The following is a 20,555-nucleotide window of genomic DNA, read 5'->3' as shown; positions in this document are numbered from 1 at the left end:
CTGGGCATAGTGTGAGTGCATGTAGAGTGCTTGTTTGTCTGCATTTGTGAATATGAGCCACCGTTTAGTTTTTTAAAATATACTCTCCTTCGGGGATGTTTGACTGGAAAGTCCTTTCCTGCCATGTTCGCATCGGGGGGGGGCGGGCTTTAATGTCTCCTCGTAAAGTGGAAAGTCAGTACCTGTGCACACATGGAGCTGCTTGCAGTAGCTGGGGAGCTACCATAAATGGTAAATTTCAGGACAGTAAGCTGTTTCTAGTGATCTCCCAGGTCTGTAGTTCACAAAGCCTGACTGATGTTTCTCGGCAGCAAAAGTGTGGGGATGGGAAAGAAAAGAAGAATATGTTGTTGAAGTATTTCTTCTTGCTCCCTAGACATCACAAGGTATAAAATATTGTACCACACCACCCTAGGGATGTACAGAAACAGCTCGTGCCCAGGGCTGTTTCTATACATCCCTCATGGATCCCTGACTTTGACCAGTAGACAACATGTAGCAGCAATAACAGCAGTCCTCTAATTGGGTGCTCTTTGATCAATCCTCGCTTGGCCCTTCAGACCCCCCATCAGAGGCAAGCTGTTGCAGGTAACACAGGTGACAGATGACAGCTGCCTGCTGCAGGACACTGTGTTCTCTGCAGCTTGTTGTATAGAAATTCAGCAAGGGCTGTTATGTAGCCCATGGTAATGTGGAAGACAATATAACAGCCAGTTATTAACAAAGCAGATATTAGATTGTGTCATTGATCAGAATACTTTGTATTTCATAACAAATGTGTGTTTAAAGTTTGAGTTCTTTGGCTTTTATTTTGACATTTAACAGGAAAGTTATGTCAAAATAAAAGGACCACAGTCATAGGCTTTTGCTTGTTTACTTTTCTATTAAGTCCTTGTTTTACTGTTACTGATAAGTCAATTGATGGATTTGTCTATAGCAAAGTATTTGATAATAGATTCATTGTTTAAGTCACTTTTTGAGCTAGATGCCCAACATTCCTTCGTTCCAGCTTCTCACATTGTAGGATTTACTGCTTTTCTTTGTCATGTGTGGTATTGAAAGTATATTTGGGGGTTTTGTGTTGTTCAGGCAATATTTGAAATTAATCTTTAATTGTAGTCCCACTTAAATCCCCTCTTCAACACACATAAAGGCAACAAAAAGGATCTTTGTTGTCTTTTGTGCTCATCACTTACATACCCCTAAGTACATAATGGATTGTCATGATTGCAGATTTTATTCCCAAAGGAAAAAATCAGTTAGCTGTAAACTGATGTAAGCTAAGAGGGTCAGCTGGATTATAGCACAATCATGATAAACTGTTTGATTTAATCTCTTTAGCACAGATACTGAAGCTCTATTTGCTTTCAGCAGTGGGTCAGCATCTCTGTTTCAGGTTCAGACAGAGAGACCAGCTTCTAATAATTGATTAAGTGTATAAAAAGCCAACCCTGTCAGTCCTATTGTCTCCTGTGTGGGTACACTAACATGTCTGTGAGCACTGCAGTGTGGTGCTGTAAGGGGGAAATACTGGAGCCATTAGAGAGGAAACAGGAGCCTTTATTAGTCTGTCTAGTGTACACCTGGCTTCTATAACAGGCCTCTCCTTGTACAGTGATTTGTGTGTGTGTGAGTGTGCGTTCATGGTTCTTGGTATGTCTTGGCCTCGTTCTCTCGTGTCTTAGCTAATTTTGCCCTCCACAAACCTCAGCTTGAAAAGGTTTCGGTGATTTAGGTTTCCATTCAAGACTCCTCCTGCAGAAAATGTTCATTTAAGCTTCTCCGTCGTTGGCATTTAAAAGTATTCTCAGTTTACAAAGCTGAGTGACTCATCCAAGAAATTGCAGCCCAGTGAACTATAGTGTCAAACACTTTTGTTCATAAGTTTAGACAGACTGACAGGAGCTGCTTGCCTCAGATGCTCCTTGCTGGAGAGACCCCATTGCTGACGCTGCCATTCAGGAGCCAAGTGACATTTTGAAAATGATTCTGACGTCAAAGAAGACGTGTCGGTGTTGAGTGCACACTGACCTTTTTGTCTCCGTGTGTATGTTGGTAAGAGTCCAGTGTGGAGAGGAGCAGTGACAGAGGAGGAGACTGTGCATTACCCCCTGCTCGTCACCCTCAACCCTTCTATTTCATCAGCCCAGCCCTTTACATCCACACGCACCCCCTCTGGATTAGACCGACCAGACTGGACTGAGCTGGACTGGAACGGGCAACACATTGACCTGTACTGGGCTGGGCTGTTCCGCTCTGGGACTCTTTGACTGTCAGCAGCCTCATTGACACTCCCCTCCACATGCTGACATCCATCCTGCCTGGAACAGATGCAGGGTGGTGTGGTGGGCACCCTTCCATCTCACCTAGTACTACTGCACAGCTCATAGAGAACAGAGGCCGAATCCTGCTGGGACAAAAGTTTGGATAAAGTTTGTAGTGGGAAGTTGCGGAAGGAAGTGGTGCTGGAATAGTCGTGAAAAAAATGAATCAGTTTTCTGGTGAAGTGATCTCCAGAAAATATATAGAAATTACATACTTCTCTCTCTTGCTGGTTTTCTAAAATGTGTTACTTCCTCATTTTCAAACAGCAAAATAATATCATCAGAAGGATCAGAGAGATATTTACAAGTACATGTCCACATAATACCCCTTCCTCTGAGTGAATGTGTGTACCAGCACAGAAAGTTAACTGTCAACAGCTTTGACCGTCAATAAAGCTTTTGTCATTTATCAAGTAAAAATGCTGTTTTTCTAATTTTGTAACATTGCAAATATATTTTGAATTCAGTACCTACAGTTTATGGGCTGCTGGTTTATTGGTCTGACCAATTTTTGACTTTATTTAGATTAGGGCTGCAACTAACCATTATTTGAATTATTAATTAATCTGACATTTAAGTATCAAATCAGCACATTTGAGAAGCAGAAACCGGGAAATGAGTGTTGTATTTGCTTAAAATGACTAAAACAATTATTTCATTATCAACTAATTGTTGTGGCTCTAATTGAAATGGAACGGTGAATTGTTAAAACAAAACAATTTTCCATAGATTATTCAGTAATTGAAAGAATAATTAGTTGTAGCCCTAGACACATGTGCCCACAGAAAATATACACATTTCTACTGAGAACCTCTCCTCCTTCTAATTAATAAGCACCTCTATTCCAGGAAACATGTCCATATGTACAGTGGAAAAGCTGAATGCAGTGAACATGTTCTGCACACCACTTTCTCCCGTTGTTCTGCCGGGGGAGACTGGCTTTTCCAGAGGTGTAATTCTGTGGCTGTGAGAGGTGTGTTTTGGTTGCCTGTGAAATGTTCTCTCAGTGTGGGTTGCGTTTTTATTTAGGAAAGGGAATGATCTGGTCGGCTGTGTTTTTGGTAGCTGCTGAATGTTTTTCTGCGGTCGCGGTGGAACACTTTGCAGCACGCTGTTAAACGATAGCAGATCACAGTGTAATGGTAACAACGTTGACATGAGTTAAGTGTCAAAGTAATTTAATGGTCTGTGCTGCAAATGGGTTTCTATAAAGTTAAAGAGACCAGGCTTGGCGACAGAGCAATGCATATACACATGCATTAGAGTGCATGTATGCATGTGGGGGTGGTGTGTATTTGACATCCATTAATGTCGAAGTCATCAATCAGTCAGCAATTAATCAATCATGCAGTCAACCATATGACTAGTTTTTAACTGGTCTTATCCACCACAATGATTGGTTAATCCCTTCCATCAATATATGGTAAAATAATCAATACATTCACACTTCAGAGACCCTCCATCAGCACAAAGAGTGATCAAGCCTGGATCCAGAAGATTAAACTACATAATCCTCATGGCAAGATGGCTTTCTTAGAACAGGGAATGATTGAAATTTGTTTTGAAAATGCTATTTCGGGCTATGGGTGCTGGTGACTCACGAAGCAGACCTGTGTTTGTTGAGACCTCCCCCACCCCCTGTGGGAATGGAAAGAGCTGGAGTATTTTTTTCCAGCACCAGCAGTTAGAAATTCCCTTTGCTACCGAAGGTGTGTTAGTGTTTAGCAAAATGGGCCGAGAGGACAAGATGAGCTCCTGCTCTGCTTCGCTCCAGATTGTTGTGCAAAACTGCCATTTGGGGGTTACACAGTGAAAGCGGCCATTGAGAGCAGCTACAGTAGGCTTCAGTAGTTTCTGGGACAGTCAGGCAGTCATCTCCACAGGCAGGTTTGTAAACCCCCTTGTTCTCCTGTGAGTGTGCTGCCCTAATTGCCAATCTGCGGCTGCTTCCTTTACAGTAATGCTCTGGGCTACTGTACTTCGCTGCATCCAGACAAACAGAGGCTCACTTCTCTGCTCTATGCCTCATAAAAGTCCTGTTATTGCTGTTGCAGTAGTGTGGGGGAGGGTGTGAATTGGAGAGGCCAGAGTGGCAGTGGGCACTTGCTAGTGTGCAGCAAGTCACATGTTTGATGATAAATATGAAATTTTAATCACTCCCTGTCCTCACATCATTGTTCTACTTACTGTAAACTCTGAGTGCTCTCTCATGACTTATACTGTATCTGTGCGTTTGGCAGCCAAAGTGTATTGGCCTTGAGTCATGCTGTAGGAAAAAGGTCAGTGGTTGTGTCATCCCTCACCCACAGCTTTTCTTCTGTCCAGCCAGCAAGGACACAGCAGTATCTGGGGAATAAGGACTGCTGCGTGTCTTGCACATGTCTACATGCACATTCATGCTTGTGTTGTTTAGGTATTAAATTTACTGTCTATGACTGGGCACTGGGTGTAGACAGAAGAGAGTAGAGGACAATGGCCTGGGTGCTTTCTGATTTATTCATTTGACATTTATAAGTCGACTTTTGTCTGAGCTGTGTGCCTGCTGAAAGAAAAGCAGTTCTTTATGGTTCATCATGACCTACCTACTATATTAGCAATATAGATCAGCAGCATTGTTGCCATGGCAATAGCCTCTTCTTTGGTTTCTCAGGGAACACTGGAGGAGAATTCTTCCTAGAGAAACTAGATTTATTTGGGGCTCCACAAGGACGATGCCACTCTGATATTAACTTGTCAGTCTTTGTATGTTAAGCTTTCTGCACTTGTTTGATTACTGTATGTCTGCAGAAAATTGTTAACACAGCTTATCACTTGTCTTACCTCTCTCACTCATTTGCATCCTCTATTAGTTTTGTGCTTCCGCAAGAGTAGGCTGTGACTTTCTTCAGCACTTTCCAGCCATCTGCTGCCTCCTCATCCTCTTGTCTTATCACCCCGCCCTCCCTCCCAAAATCGCATGGTCCTAATCTGTGGGAGCTGGTGAAATCCTCCCACTTAGTGTGGGACACATGTCAATGTGCCTGCTGTGCTCACTGGCCTGATTTGGGGGGTAGAGGACAGGCCTAACAAGATACCACCCCCCTCCTCCCGGCCCTAGGGAAGCCATGATGCCAGTGAAACTTGAGGCGCCGCTAATGCTTAAACAACACAACACATATTTTCCACAGAGCTGTAATAATGGAGAGACTGACAAAGAGAATGTGACTGGTTATGATAATACAGCATGCAGAGAAATAGATGAATATAGATTTGTAATCTGGGGCCAGATGCTACTGTACGTGATTGCATAGCTGTTGATCCCTCTGTGTTTGTGATTGCATGCGTATGTGTGTGCATCATTGCATCTGTGTGTGTGTGTGTTAATAAACCCCGTGGTGAACTGGGAGTCACAGCCTCGTTACTCTATGGGAGGGAAATCTGCTGATTGACAGAGATTTAGGATCTGTTCTACTGTTGATCCTGGAGCAGCTGTTGTAGCTGTACTGACACCGATATTTCCTATAGTTCCTTTCTCAGTATGTGTATGTATGTGAGGCAGGAGTGTTGCTCTGCCCATTCTCTTATTTAGTATATAGTAGAGCTAGAGATTAATCAATTAGTCAATCAACAGAAAATAAACGGGCAACTATTTTAACTTTTACTCCCTGCAAGCTGGATAGGTGGTTGTTAAAATTCTTGTGGATTTGTCCTTCGTTGAGCTTGGCTTCTGCATTCAGCCTAAATTCTTGTCGGTTATGATCAGTTTTTCTGGTGGTGATTGGTTTTTCATGGTGAAAAATATCAAAGCCTCCACAGAGGCTTTTCAGACCATCCCTACAGCACTGTCTGTTTCACTTCTCTCCAACTGAATGCTTTGTATGCTCCATACAGTCATAGTTTTTTTTGCCAAAATATGGCTACAGTAAATACACAACTTCTACCTCCTTATGCCAACTCTGTCAGCTTTCATTCACTGGCAGTTTGCACATGTAAGTGCTTTAGTCTGACACCTCAAAGTACTTCAAAAATATGTATTCAAGTCTTTGTGTTACTCTGTGGATTTCTTTGTGTCTCTGGCTTTTAACTGGGTGATCACTGAAAAGCAGATCAAGGTCAGAGCAGTCACTGCTGTCTCCAGCAGCACAGGGGCGGTGGAGACGGGTTGAGGCGAGAGGGTAGGAGGAGACAATATTTATTGGAGATGTGGAGTGGTATATGACATGGTACTAAAACTAATAGTGACAGTCGACCTCTCTTTCATTTCCACTATTTTTATCTTTTTTTAATCTCTCTTGGCTGTTGTTCTATTTTTGCTTTCTCTATTTCTCGTTACCCTGTTTTGCTCAGTTTTCTTTACCTTGTAGAAAACAAGCATTGAGGCATGCCCAATGTGTGTGTGTGTGTGTCTGTGAGAGTTTAGAAGTTAAGTGGCTCCATGGCTATTACAAATATTGAGAGCCATTAGATGAGAGACTGCTCCTCTTTGACTCAGTCCTTTAGGGTAACAGACTGGAAAAACCAGATCAATATGGTTGTGGGCAGAGGACACAGGCAGAACAAGAGGAGCAGAGTAGGTCTAATGCAGACAGAGAAACTGGGAAATTTGATGGTGATATGGGAATAATGAGGTGCCACACTCCAGAAAAATTGTCATTGGGATTCAGCTGTGTCTTGGTGGGGAGTTTTTATTTGGGGGGGTTGAAGAGATGGGAGGAGGGTTGTCAGTTCAGCCTCACCAGGGGTTGGTTTGCAGGGAGGAGACCTGATTGACTGGCTGCCTGACTGGGGAGACTCTGCTGAATCTGAGTGATCTGTTTCCCAGACAGCACCAGGGCAAGAGGACTGTACTCAAGGGATGATGAGTAATAAAATGACTCTGAGGGGGTCGCCTCAGGGCTGACGGTGACTGACAGCCAGCTAGGTTTGTGCAATTTGTGTGTGTGTATGTGTGTGTGTGTGTGTGTGTGTGTGTGTGTGTGTACGTGTATGTGTGTTTTTAGTTTGTGTGTCTCTTGTGGGTGTTTGAGAAAAAGGAGAGAGAAAAGAGAGAAAGAGAGGAGTTTGTTCCAAAATTAGATATTCATCCATTTTTAAACAAATAACAGCTGCTGTCTCAAATTACCTCCTGCTATGAATGTTAATGAAATTTTGATGCAAAATTTGGATTAGCACTCAAGGCTGTTTGGTGATGAAATAGATTATCTTTTATGATAATTTATTTTTCCGGCAAGGCAAGGTAATGGAAAAAAACCACAGACACAGGTGTGAGAGGTCATCAGGTAAAGAACAGGAGCTAAAAGCGTCTTCACTTGATCGGGATCTTATTCTAGGTACAGTTAGAAAACCACCACCTGATCATCAGTGAGCAGGTTAGAATATACAGGGGGAGCCAAAGCATGGAGTCTAAAAGGAGAATTTTGAAGTTGATTCCTTATTACTTTAAATTTAAATCAAAATGTTTCCAGTTTTAGGTAGTTTTATATAGACAAAGTTCTTGCATCAGATTAACGATTTGAGAAGTTTTTTTTTTTTTCTTTTTTGTTAAATGAAAAAAAGAGTCTACAGCCATGCCAGCAGCGCTGTACTTAGGCACAACTGCTAATGTCAGTATGCTAACATGCTCACAGAGACCGTGCTAATATGCTGATGTGTCTATGTAATGTTAGTTTAGCATGTTAGCATGCAAACATTATCTAACTCGCACTAAACTAAAAGTCAATCCAATAGTTGTTGAGACATTTCACTCAAAACCGCAAAGGTTGACCTCAGGATGGCACTAGAGCAAAAGCCAGTGATCACCAAAATCATTAGGACTCATCATCTAGCAACCATGAATGATTGCACAAATTGTTTGCCAACACACCCAGTCTGACCAAAGTGACTAACATAGCCTCTCTTACAGTCACACTGCCAGCATGGCTAAAAAAACAGGGTTGTTAAAACAACATGTTTATGTTTCTCAAAATAAGGTGTGGTACCAAAGCTCAGGTGTGGTATCAACAAAGTTGAAATTATACTCTATTACAACTCAAGCCTCATGATGTGACTGATAAGCTAAATGTATAAATGTATAAAAATGTATAAAAAAATGTATAAACAGAACAGAAAACTGTCTGAAGACTGTTTTAAGGGGTTTACATTATAAATGACATCACATCTAAACTGGGCTCAGAGAGAGGCTCTAAGGGTTAGGGTTAGTTGAAAGCACTCAAACACAGGCTCAATGCTGTCGGTGACATAACGGAGACATTCCCCAGGTTTTTCTCTTGTGACAGCATCAGTGTCACTGGAGGTTTGGCAGGGCCATGTGCTTTCCATTCAGACAGAAGGAGAGAGTATCTTTACATTTCCAATCTGTCTCTGTCACATACCTGAAGGTATCTGAATATTTCTGAGACTTAGGTACACAGAAAACCCTTCACTATGTTCAGAAATACATTGTAATGCAGTCTTTCAGGTTACAAGCCAAAATATTCACAGTGCTTTCTGGGTGTTCTGTTCACTTTCGAAGAGCGTGTTACATCACAGTCATGAATGAACAGGTAAGATGACAGGTTATTTGTGACTCGGTTTGCCTAAATAAAGGGATTTATAATGACTAATAGTGACTGAAATTGTTTCTGCAGTGAAATGTTGTCATAGCAACAGAGTTGATAAAGGGTGCGGTGCTGATAATGTCCTCAGACATCTAATTCCTGTCTAATTGTCCTATTAATCCGTCCCTCAATAACTGACTCAGTAACTGGAACTGAGCAAGGGAAATTAATGAGCTCAGATCAGTATTCTCCTGTGTGTTTTTTTTTTACATACACCCTCTTAAACTGACACAATTACAATATTAATCTCGTCTCTTGGATCCCTCTGTTTCCAAATCAATTAGGTAGTTTCAAACATTGTTTTTGTTATTGTCAGTTTTGGGAGAGTGACAGCGTCTGCTGAGCTGTGCGATATGAGCAAAGTGTGTGCTGTGAGCCTGCTGTAAGAGTGTGCTGGGATGGTTTCGCCTCCTCAGTGACACACAGTCACGTCACTCTGGCCCCCGGGAGGAGGTCCTTGGATCAGGTTTTGTCGGTGAATAGACAGGTGCAGCTCCTCGAACACACCTGGGGAAAGGATAGGTGAATGTGTGTGTACAGGACTGAGCTTTGAAGGACTTTGTAGAGTGTGTGCGTGTGCATGTGCGTGTGTGTGTGTGTGGGTGTTTGCACACGCGCACTTTGGCAAACTGGGAGGGCAGGATTAGTTCTGATATTGACCAGGTTGTGTGAGAGATTTTTCCTCGTACTTGTCCTTTGGACTTTGGATATGTGAAACTGAACAGTTGGAGGTAAGGTAATGTTCGCTAACTGGCTCTCTTCTCAGAATATACTCTGACTAATTCTCTCTTTTTTCCTATTCTGAATTAATGTAAGCTTCAGTAATAGTGACAGCCTGAGATCACTGTGATACGATATAATAAGTTGTTTACTTGTTCATGTGTTTACTGTGTATTCCTTGGGCGCTGGTGAAGGAGGATGCATTGTGTCATTTTTTTTCTTTGTGTGTGTGTGAGATTTTAATTAAGAAAAACTGTGAATGTCAGCTCCTCTCTCTCTCTGCTGTGTCATTAAGTTCCTGTTTGGTGTTTGGCATTTTTGATACGGGGGGCCAGGTTTTGCTCTCAGGTAACCATGGCTACGCTGCCTTTCCCTAGGCACGAGCCCCTATGTGCTCGTCTTCCACTGCTGTTTGTTTTTCCCAGGAACGACCCCAGCCAGTCTTGGGTCAAAGAGTTCTTCACGAGAGGCAGTCGTTTGGCTAAAGGACCCACTTGTTCACTCGATCATAGGTCAAGGTTTTCCTCTGACTCAACCCTACGAGTCATGTCTGATTTAGAGACGGTATTAACGGAAACCACGGCTAGAGGTTCACAATATTTCTGTTGCTAGGGACCAAATTCAAGGATAGTCAGAATGAATAGAAAACCTACCCTGCTGTAGGATTTGTGATCCTCTGAGGAGAAAACACAAATCCACATTTTTTTCATCTCTGTATTCTTTAAGAGTTGAGAGCGATGTTTGCAAAGCCTCATCTTTTCCTCCTGCCTGCTCTTATTCCGTTGTGGTGCAGAGATGGTGGGAAAGCCTGCAGTGTGCTGCACAGGGCAGACAGCATAACAGGACTCATTACAGACTGAATTCTCCCTCTTCCACTGCCTGGAGCACAGCTCAAAAACACTAAATTAGATGTGCCAGGGCTCCTGTGGGGGGTCGGCGCAATTTTGCGCTGTAATCCAGTTGAGAAAGAGTTGGGCCGACTTGATCGAGTCCGTGAGCCTCAAGGAACAGAGATGTGTGGCTGGAGTTTACATAGTTATTATCATAATCTACTGAGGGACATCACTCTGTGGTAATGGGCAGACACATCAGATAACTACAGCACCAAAAACACAGAAAGTGGTTTCTAGAGCACATACAGTACACACAAATGCACACACACACACAAAGTATTGTGATTGTTCCAAATGTCAAATTCCTTTCCTCTTGACTGAAATGCAAAAATCATGTATCCACAAAATGACTGTAAGCTGCCATAGCAACATTTACATTATAACTTCTAGCCTGCATTTTGTCTCTCGGTCTGGATTTACACCGGGGCTTATTATTTTCTGTTTTGTTTTTTAATCTTGGGATTTATCATTGTTTACTTTGAACATCAAAAAATGATTGACAACCAGCCTAGTTCTTGTTTCATGACATACTTTATAGTACATAAATGAATTTCAGTTCAATTTCAATTGTTTCTGTTTTCGCACCACTATTTTTAACACTTCATGTAACAGTAATATCTTCTCAGCTATGTTTGTCACAACAGGACGTAGGACAGCAACTTGTGCGTGCATGGCAACATAACACTGTGGTGAAATTCAGCACAAAAGATGGGTCTGGTGATAGTCTGTGTTTTTCTTATCGTACAATCCTCAGCGAAAAATCCTCAGCTGAAAATAGTCCCCAAGAAATGTTTTAATCCAGTTAGTTGTCCATATTTGTAATCTGTTCTTTTAAGATTTACATCTTGAGTAGGAACAAATAAGCTAAACGGACACAGTCAGAATCAGAGCACTTAATTCTCCATCACAAGGCAATGGAAACATGTCATGCTCATGTACATTTTTACATTATTAAGCTACTTTCTCTCTAACACACACACACACACACACACACACACAAACAACCTATTTACAGACAGTATCCAGAGAAGATTAGATGTGGTCGGTCAGAAACGGGCCTATCAGGGAGCGTGAGAGGAACCAATATGCAGCCTCTGCAGCTCTCTGCCTGCTGCCTCAGGCCTGGTGTCAGGATCGATGCTGCAGAGGTTCTCCTCTCCTCTCCAGTCCCCCCTGCTCTCTGTCCGAGGGCAACGTCCCGAGCTCAAGGTCATTCACCTACAGTGCTATCGCTGTGCACCACTGCATCGCTGTCACAGGATTACACCGGGTCGTGCATTGTTTGCGTTTAGATGAATCTCATTATATCGATCAATACCTGATATTGTCTTTCTTCTTGTTTGTTCTCTGCAGACCTCCCTGCCTCCTCTCTGCAGTACCAGTGTGGATCAGTGGACTATGTGTGTTCTCCACGGCTGGTAAAGAAAGGTCCAACCCCCAGACCATGTCACGAGAGGCCTGCTATCAAACCCCGGCCTCAGCCCTCCACCTCACCCAGGCCGCCAACCGCACAGAAACCTCAAGGTAAAAACACTGCGACGCAGCGTGGCCCCTTCAAGGCCAGGTTTGACATTGGTGCTGTCATTATAATTGAAAGGTGCGGCAAGATCAGACCCCTGCTACTGAGCTGCCATTTATTCTGCTCTGACAAACGCTCCTCTATAACATGGTACGTGTCAACTGTCTGGCCTCACTCTGTCACTCTCACAGCTCAGTAGGTCACCTCCGAAAGAGCTGCTGGAGTAAACCAGGGCAGTAGCTCCCAAGTGTTTGTATTTGGGCACCATTTGAAGAATGCTTACTATAATAAACATGAGTTTAGGGAATTACCAAGAAACATACTAGGACATTACACCATAGACTTGGCTCCGATACTGAAGACACTCATAGCTGTTCACAGCAAGCCTCCAGAAAAGCCTCAATGCACTTTGGTAAAGACTGTGAAGATGTTCCCTCACTTTGTGTTTTGATTGTGATTGTAGAGATCGATGTCTGACATGCTGGTCCAAAACCACGAAGGCCGTAACTAGGGCTGCAACTAAGGATTATTTTCAGAATTGATTTATCTGCTGATTATTTTCTCGATTATTGTTTTGTCCATAAAATATCCATGAAAATTCCCCAGAGCCCAGTGTGACGTATTCACATTCCTAGTTTTGTTTGACCGACAGTCCAAAACCCCAAAATGTATTTACAATGATGTAAAACAGAGAAAAGAAGCAAATCCTCAAAAGCTGTGGCATTTATTCTTGGAATCTAACTGCAAAAATCAACCAGCTATCCTAACGATCCTATTCTCAGCTGTAGCCTCAACACATGATTCACATCATTTTCATTCTCATCAAACCGGTCAGTGACCTTCTCATGCTCTGTGTGGAAGTAACTGCATTTATTTCGTTTCTCAGTGTTTTTCCTTCCATTTGTCCTGCATCCAGAGAATTCCTGGCCAGTGTTCTTACAATTTCTCCTGCTCTCTCAGGATGATTTAGCAGTGGAATAAAAGTGCTTCAGAAAAAAAGAAGCAAATCAAAATGAACTACCAGTAATATTTATAGGGTTTAATAATGAAAATAAAAGTAGGTCATTGTGTCATAGTAAGTGGGAAATACCATTGTCGAGTAATTGTAATTTGCTTACAGACAAAGGAACTAATTTTATCATGTCTTTTTCCACTGGACAGATGGAACTACCTTATTTTTAAGCACAGTTATAACACTGGCAGTGCATTTTATTACAGTATTACAGTATTTCCCACCTAACAGGATGAACTTCCTCTCTAAACAGTTTTTATTCCACTCGCAGCTTATCCAGAGAGAGCAGCTCTCAGAACACTGACAGGGAAGTAATAACATGAGAGCAGGAAATTTTGAGGGGTAGGAACTAAAATTGGACCGAGGTTGGACCCAAGTTCCCTCTGGTCAAAACGCAGGTTGCTGGAAAAAGCTCTGTGGCCAGAAAATGTTGAAGTGTGTAAGTGCACAATTATATGATAAAGGTATGTTATCACAGCACAATACTTTCACTTTACACACTCCTGCTTTCATTTCTCATAATGCTACAACAGTAGATAAGTTAAAAAAATATTCTGTCATTGATTTAGGCTAAAATGAAAAAAGAGGTGGTTATACGTACTTAGATATGTTTATCTTTTCATATAATTGTTGAAGAAATACTTTTAAATTACTTTGTTGCAGTTGTAGCAATTCAAAGACATCATTATAGTCTATGGTAATTTGAGATAGCAGTTTTGTATTTTGTGTACTCTTTTGAGTGTACTCACAGGTAAAAAGTCTTAATTATTAACCAAGAATTAATTAATACAGTGGTATTCTGTATTTCCCTATTTGTAGTCACCCTAAATTTAGAAACTAAGTAAACAACCCTGTCTTTTCCACCTGGTTTATCACTACATTGTTATAAAGGGTTTGCATGTCTGTTCAACCTCTTTATCTGACAGTGGCACACACAGACATAGAGGAAGTGCTCAAATTAACAAGTGTAACATATCACATTTCCTGGTTTCAGACATTAAGGTTTCCACAAATGCAAATACAGTACACAGACAGTAAAATTGGCTATAGTGCGCAGGCATGCGTGAGTGCAGTGTGCATTTTAAAAACCAGCTCTGTCATTTCTGTGTCTGTGCTTTCTTATAATCTAACTGGAACTGTGGTGGCTTTACGCACAGATCTCAGCATCCTGTTCTGAAATAAGGAAGTTGGCAGAAAGCTGACGCTCAGAGTTGGCTTCGCTCTGCACCGCTACTATATGTCTCTTTCTTGGACTGTTTTTCTTTTCTATTTGGATTTTTGTGTTAAGGATTTACGAGGGAACAAGCAGGCTTAACGCTGGACCCAGCCATGGAGGTTTTCTCGCTTGGATTTATACGTGTTACCTGACTTTTTTTGTAAATGTCTGCAGCCTCATGCGTCTCTCTTGCTCTGCTCTTCTTGCCTTGTATGGATCTCTGCATCTGTAGTGCCCCCTAAACCTGCGCACCTGCTCGCCCTTGGGCAAGACAAGAAACCTAAGAGGATCCCCCCGGCGCCCTGCAGGCCTTTGCCGGCACCCCCTCCTCCACCTAAACCAAAGCCCAATCTACCCCCCCCTGGCCCGGGTGCACAGCCGCAGAGAGAGGCCCAGAAGGTTGGGCTGCTCATCGAGAGGTTTGAGAATTCGAGGTAAGGCAACCTTGGGAGGAAATTTCATCAGAAATCTTGCCTGACTAGATTGTCAGATACATCATTTGCTCTGTAATGGTTTGCGTGTGTGTGGATGGATTAAGAGAAGTTTCATTAAGTTAACTTGTACCTGTTCCTCATGTGGACTGGTTGAATTTTGTTTCATAAGATAAGACCCTAAGAAAACCTTGATCTTATCTCCTCATTATTTTGGCTACTTTACATTGTATTGAATCATTTTGCTATGATTGATACCACACATTTTTTCCTTAAAGCAGGTGTGACTGTCTTTTATTTTCCCAGGGTACCCATCCTGGGGGTGCTCCCACGGTCCCAGCTACACCTGTGTCTGAGAATGGACACTGCGTCTGACATCAACTCCTCCTGCGGCCAGGACACCACAGCGAAGGTCGCAGGAGACCCCTCCTCCTCGGACAAACTTGCACTCAGCGCCTCTGAACGGACTGACGAGGCGTCCGCCGAACTCTCCTGCCTGGCCTCCATGCGCATCGACGGCTCGGACGACGCCGTGCTGGATGACTGTGCGGAGGACGACATTGCGCGGCACGCCATTGGTTGCCTTGACGACGTGGAGAGGGAGGAGGGCTCCTCCCACGAGCTCCTGGACAATCCAGACTCCTCGGAGCAGAACGGGAAGATTCCCAACCGGGACAGTGGCATCGACAGCCCGTCGTGCGCCGCAGAAGGGGAGGTGTTCCCCAACGAGGACGCCATTGATGAGGAGGATCATTACGACAGCATCACCGAAACTGAGAGTGTGTCCTGCTGCGTTACCCTGGGCAACAAGCGAGACTCAACACAGGATGAGGACAGTGACTTGGATGAGGGGAGCAGTGGGGAGATACACTCTCTGACAGACACACAGACTGGGTATCTGACAGATACAACCTCAGAGGCACATAAAGTGAGTACCTCGCATGCTTAAGCCTCATCAAGTCATAACCATAACCACCTGAGCAACCATAATTTAAAGTCTGAATGAATCCCCCTTACCTCCAAGGTGGTCATTACTGTCTCCTAGTTCCCTCTATGCTCCCACTTTCACTTTTTAATTTATATTTCATGTTGCGTAATAATTTTCAGGAATTTTTTTATAGCAGCTGCAGGTTTTAAAAGCATCATCTCAGACAGTCAGACTGCCTTTCATGTAGTGGAAAAAGTAGTTTTTATCCATTATTATCTCAGCCCGGGTGAGCAGTTTCAAAGAATACTTCTGCATGAAACATTAGACACTGCTACAGCCTTCAGTTTGCCGGTCACAAGTGACTGACTTGTATCTAAAAGCAGCTCTGCCGTTACATAAAAGGATGAATACCTGCCCAAAAGCTGTAACAGGAGCTGTGTGATGGCTGTTAGATGAAAGCGTCCAGAGACACACATCTCCCCACAGCTGATCTTAAGTTTCAGTTTTCTCTTGTCCTTCAGTTTGACTATTGATTGTAAACAACACTGATACCTCAAACGGTGCACATACTCTTCCTGGTGGTGGCCTATATACAGTATGCCATCAGTGCTTCCTTTATTTGAGAGTTGCAGTTTCATACCAAGGAAAAGGAGCTTCTGGAGGTGATGACAGAAAGATGAAGCAGTGTCAGATGAGAAGAGACAAACAGAAAATGTTAGACAGCATAAACTCAGGGCAGAGTTTTAGAATTGCTGGCGTGGTTGTTGGCAGATATTACTTTCTCTCAGTCTGTTTGAATGCTGGACAACACACCCCAAAATCACATGAATGTCACATGAATACACAAAACACGTGGCCTCTGCTGACTGCCCACACCCACAGTCTTTTGGGGAAAGGTATCTCTGCTCTCCAGTGCTTCCTGATCCCAGCCCTGATGCGCAGAGGAAGGGCGTGTTGTTATGTATGCGCCTGTGCTCGCTAGTCTCTCTGTGTATGCAGTTGCATGAACGTCTCTGACACAGCCGACATATTGATGGCTATATAATGTCAACCTTGTCACAGAGGATGTGGGTTGTCAGTAATGTGCGTTGCAAGAGGATAAGAGACTGAAAGAAAAAAAAAAAACTTCTGCTGACTTTTTGTACCATCCACTTTGCAAACAATGAAATTTTTGAGTTTCACTTTTGTTAGCACTGTATTAGCTGGTGATATTAGATTTTCAGTACTACAGTCTGTGGTGAAAATTTCACCCTGCCATCTCAGCTGTGTGTCCAAGAATGCAAGTGTGAGTGTGTGTGTTGTCTGTGGGAGCCAGCTGTTGTGAAACCCACATTGTTGCAATAGGCTCAGTGTTTCTTGACCCTGATGTGTTTGTGTGTGTTCTGTGTCACTGAGATGAACTTTATCAGCAACTTCATTCTTGTTTAATCATACAGTTTTCTTGCTATCTCAGCTTCAACAAGTCATAATGAAAGAAACAGTGACAGCTCTTCAGTTTCACCATAGGTTACCACTGCTGAACTAAACCACTGACTAAAATAGAGCTTTGTGAACATCAGTTGACAGTAATTGGCTGCGGATGTAGCCTACTGTTGCCTCAGTCATAAGCATTAAAGAATAAGTCTGCTGATGTTTTCGATCTTTCTTCATAGTCAACGAGTCCCATGAAAAAACGACCAAAAAATCTTTTATTTCCTTGTGCTTCAGTTGATCCTCCTAACAACTAAAGCCTGATACAGTTTGGTTCTCTGTACCACAGAGCTCCACTGTCATCCAAAAACCATCGTCAGTGAGCCACACCATTGGACTGAATGACGTGTTCCTTCATTAATATGAACATGGGCACTGTATTTTAAGTTCATCCCACACACATCGTCCTCCTGAGGGAACTCACTAAAACAGCTGAAATTCCACAATAAATGTACTTTTTTCTAACCCCTGTTTAACTAAAGTTTCCTGTTTTATTTAGCCTTTTTAAAAAAGCGAAACTATATAATTGTGAGTCTTTTTTTTAAGATTTACATCTTTAGTGGGACCCACAGGAGCCACAAACAGGCTTGGGAGGTTGCAAAGTACTGAGAAATAGTCTGACACATTGTTGGTTTTGGTCTCTCATGGAAATTGTTGACTGAACAAAAATATATAATACTTAGTCTTGTTTGGTTGATAAATAATGGGCATTTTAATGGAACACTTTTGTTCCTTTTTCAGTGTTACATAGAAAACTGCCCTTTACTAGCATGAGAAAAGTTTCAATAAGTGAACTCATGATTTCTTCATTATGCATCTTCCAGTCATTGTGAATGACCATAGAGGGTTACGCTCAATTTATTTATCCCACTTAAACGTCTATTAACTGTACAGAAAACGATGATTGAGAAATTAAAATGAATGTAGAGCTGAAATGATTAGTCGATTAGGTGATTGACAAGAAAAGAATCTGCATCTGTTTTGAACCATTTTCTAGGCAGAACTGGTAAAAAAAGTGCAACTCATTCTCAGATTGATGTGAGGTTTTGCTGCTTCTCTTTGTCACAGATCATTTGAAACTGAATATTTTTATTGCAGCTCTGTATAAATCAGTGAAGGAATGAATTAGATTCTATTATATTTTCCAGTGATCCATTTAAAGTGAACCGCAGTTCATCAATTTGAAGGCACAGTGTGACTTCCATTGTATCCAAGCACTGAGCAAATTATGAAACGTGTCGTAGCATTCAACTGATACAAAGTGATGCTATACTCTGTTGAACATACAAGCAATATTGCTAGAAATGGATTAGGGAACTTAGGAAGAGGAGAGTTTTGCAGTGTGCTGTATGTTTTAGTCGACTGTAGTGAGTACTGTGTTGATGCAGAGCTTGTTTAAAATTACATGACTATGGACTGTGCTTCAAGTTTTAAACCTAATATACTGTCTAATATACCGCCTTGAACACTGGATTGTGAAAACTTGTCTCACACTGAAGAACTGGAAGGGTTCCTTAGTAATATGTTGGAGTGTGTGTGTGTGTGTGTGTGTGTGTGTGTGTGTGTGTGTGTGTGTTCAAATGCTTATCCTCTCTTTGTTTTCACGTCTCAGACATTAATCTCTGTGTTTGCCTGTTTCCCTCAGTGCTCAGAGTCTCAGAAGCTCCTGAACATCGCCAAAGAGCTTCTCCACACTGAAGAGGCTTATGTCAAAAGACTCAACCTCCTCGACCAGGTAGGGCTTTGCCTCCATGTGCATCTCCTCCTTCTCCGTTGGCGGCTTTGTGAGTTTGTGACTGTGTGTTTTGGATGCCTCTGGTCCAAATTTCAATCTCCTAAGTGAGCCAGTGGTCTTAGTGATTGAGATCAGGGCTGAACTGGATTAAAAACTTGCACTGTGATCCAGCGGACAACAACCCTTCCTCTGTTGACTGGATTACTCAGAGCAGTGGAAGCACAATCTGTGGTGTGGTTTTATATTTATAGATGTGCAGCACCTGAGCATTTGCATTGATTGTGTGTGTATTTAAAGAGGCACACACTTGTATTGGTGTGAGCGTGCTGGCCTCACAGTGCTCTGCAACTATTTGTGTTTAAATCCAGTGGATTAAAGATGTGTGTTTCCTGACTCGTAGCTGGGTTTTAATTAGAAAGCTTGCCGGGCATAATGATGCTGCCCAGCTTTAGCCATGTAGAGAAGATTGGCTTGTTTAACACTTAAAATATCCAAATATTATTGAAAATCTGCACCATGCTTTCAAAATAATGCCATTAACAATATATAAACATCATAGTAAAATTAAATCCTTTGTTGGAAATCTATGAGCTTAATGAGGCTATTTGATTAAACTTTTTTATATTAATGCCTACAGACAAAAGAATATAAGATCTAATTGTGGTGATGACTATTCAAGTTTATTCAGAGTTGAGGTGTTTGGAGCAGATTAGCACAGAGCTGAACTTCTCTCAAGGCTCTTATTTACAAGATTAGTTTCTCAATTAATCAGTTTGTCACTTAGTCTAGAATATTTCAGGAAGTAGTCAATAATGGCCGTTATAACTTCCCATAGTGAAGAACCCAAAGAAATTGAGCATGTGAATTTCTTTGGGTTCTGGACCCGAAAAAGAATGGTCTAGATTAGATCTATATTCTCACAATTAAGAAGCTTGAAATAGTGAATTTTTATAATTCTTGAATTTAATTTCTCCTGATTCACTAATCAATTAATCAGTTAATTAATCAACAGTTTTAGCTCTAAATGCAATCAAGTGCAAGATTATTTTTTTATTTCCCAGATGCCATCTTCTGTAAAACTCCCGGCATCACGCTGAACGCTGTAGTCACCATCTCCTTCACTATCACAAGTCATGACTTCCTTCTATACACCACTCTACAGTGCTGCTTGGTTTAACCATCTCTCATTTTTGTAAATGGGTTATAGTATTTTGTCTCAGCCTCAGTTATATTTGTGTTCACTCGTGTTTGTGTGATGAGACTTTGCTCCTGGTGGTTGAGTCTTCTTCCTCTTTGTTCGGCTCATGTGGTGGAGGAGATGCGCAGCTGCCCTATTGCTGAACAGCTATGGTTTATTTGCTACTAAGGGCAGACAAACCTTCACGGTTAACTTCCTGTTTTTGACACACCACTTTCACACGACAATGGTTTCCATGGAAGCAATAGTGCCCATCCGCTTGTTGTGACGGGGAGGGAAGCGTAAGGTGATGGAAGTGGTGGGTGATGATATTCTGACTCTTAGTCCCTGGTGTGGGTCAAATTCCACAAACACAGGACCCTATATTTATTATAATGCACAGTGCAGTATCTTTCATCAGACTTTGCCTTTGTCTGTTAAACACAAACATCTTACGAGATCCACAACTCCATTTTCTGTTAAAAATGTGTAGTCTCCAAGCTCAAACTGAGTCACTGTGGCGTCATCAGGGTTATTTTCTCAGACATCCCAAAG

At 42.1% G+C, this 20,555-nt stretch overlaps 1 protein-coding gene across 2 annotated transcripts in view; it reads left to right on the top strand.

Annotated features, from left to right (window-relative positions):
- Window positions 1-20,555, top strand: part of fgd (faciogenital dysplasia) — a 54,102-nt gene that overhangs the window by 19,508 nt on the left and 14,039 nt on the right. For both annotated transcript variants that reach the window (XM_018701101.2, XM_018701100.2), the window contains exons 2-5: window positions 11,866-12,036; window positions 14,492-14,693; window positions 14,997-15,618; window positions 18,734-18,823. In XM_018701101.2, coding sequence (XP_018556617.1) covers window positions 11,866-12,036; window positions 14,492-14,693; window positions 14,997-15,618; window positions 18,734-18,823 — 1,085 coding nt within the window. The remainder of the gene's footprint in view (window positions 1-11,865; window positions 12,037-14,491; window positions 14,694-14,996; window positions 15,619-18,733; window positions 18,824-20,555) is intronic.

This window comes from Lates calcarifer, linkage group LG6 (genome assembly GCF_001640805.2).
Source record: "Lates calcarifer isolate ASB-BC8 linkage group LG6, TLL_Latcal_v3, whole genome shotgun sequence".
NCBI lineage: Eukaryota > Metazoa > Chordata > Actinopteri > Centropomidae > Lates > Lates calcarifer.
The sequence above is the reverse complement of the archived record's forward strand: the minus strand, read 5'-3'. Positions and strand labels throughout refer to the sequence as shown.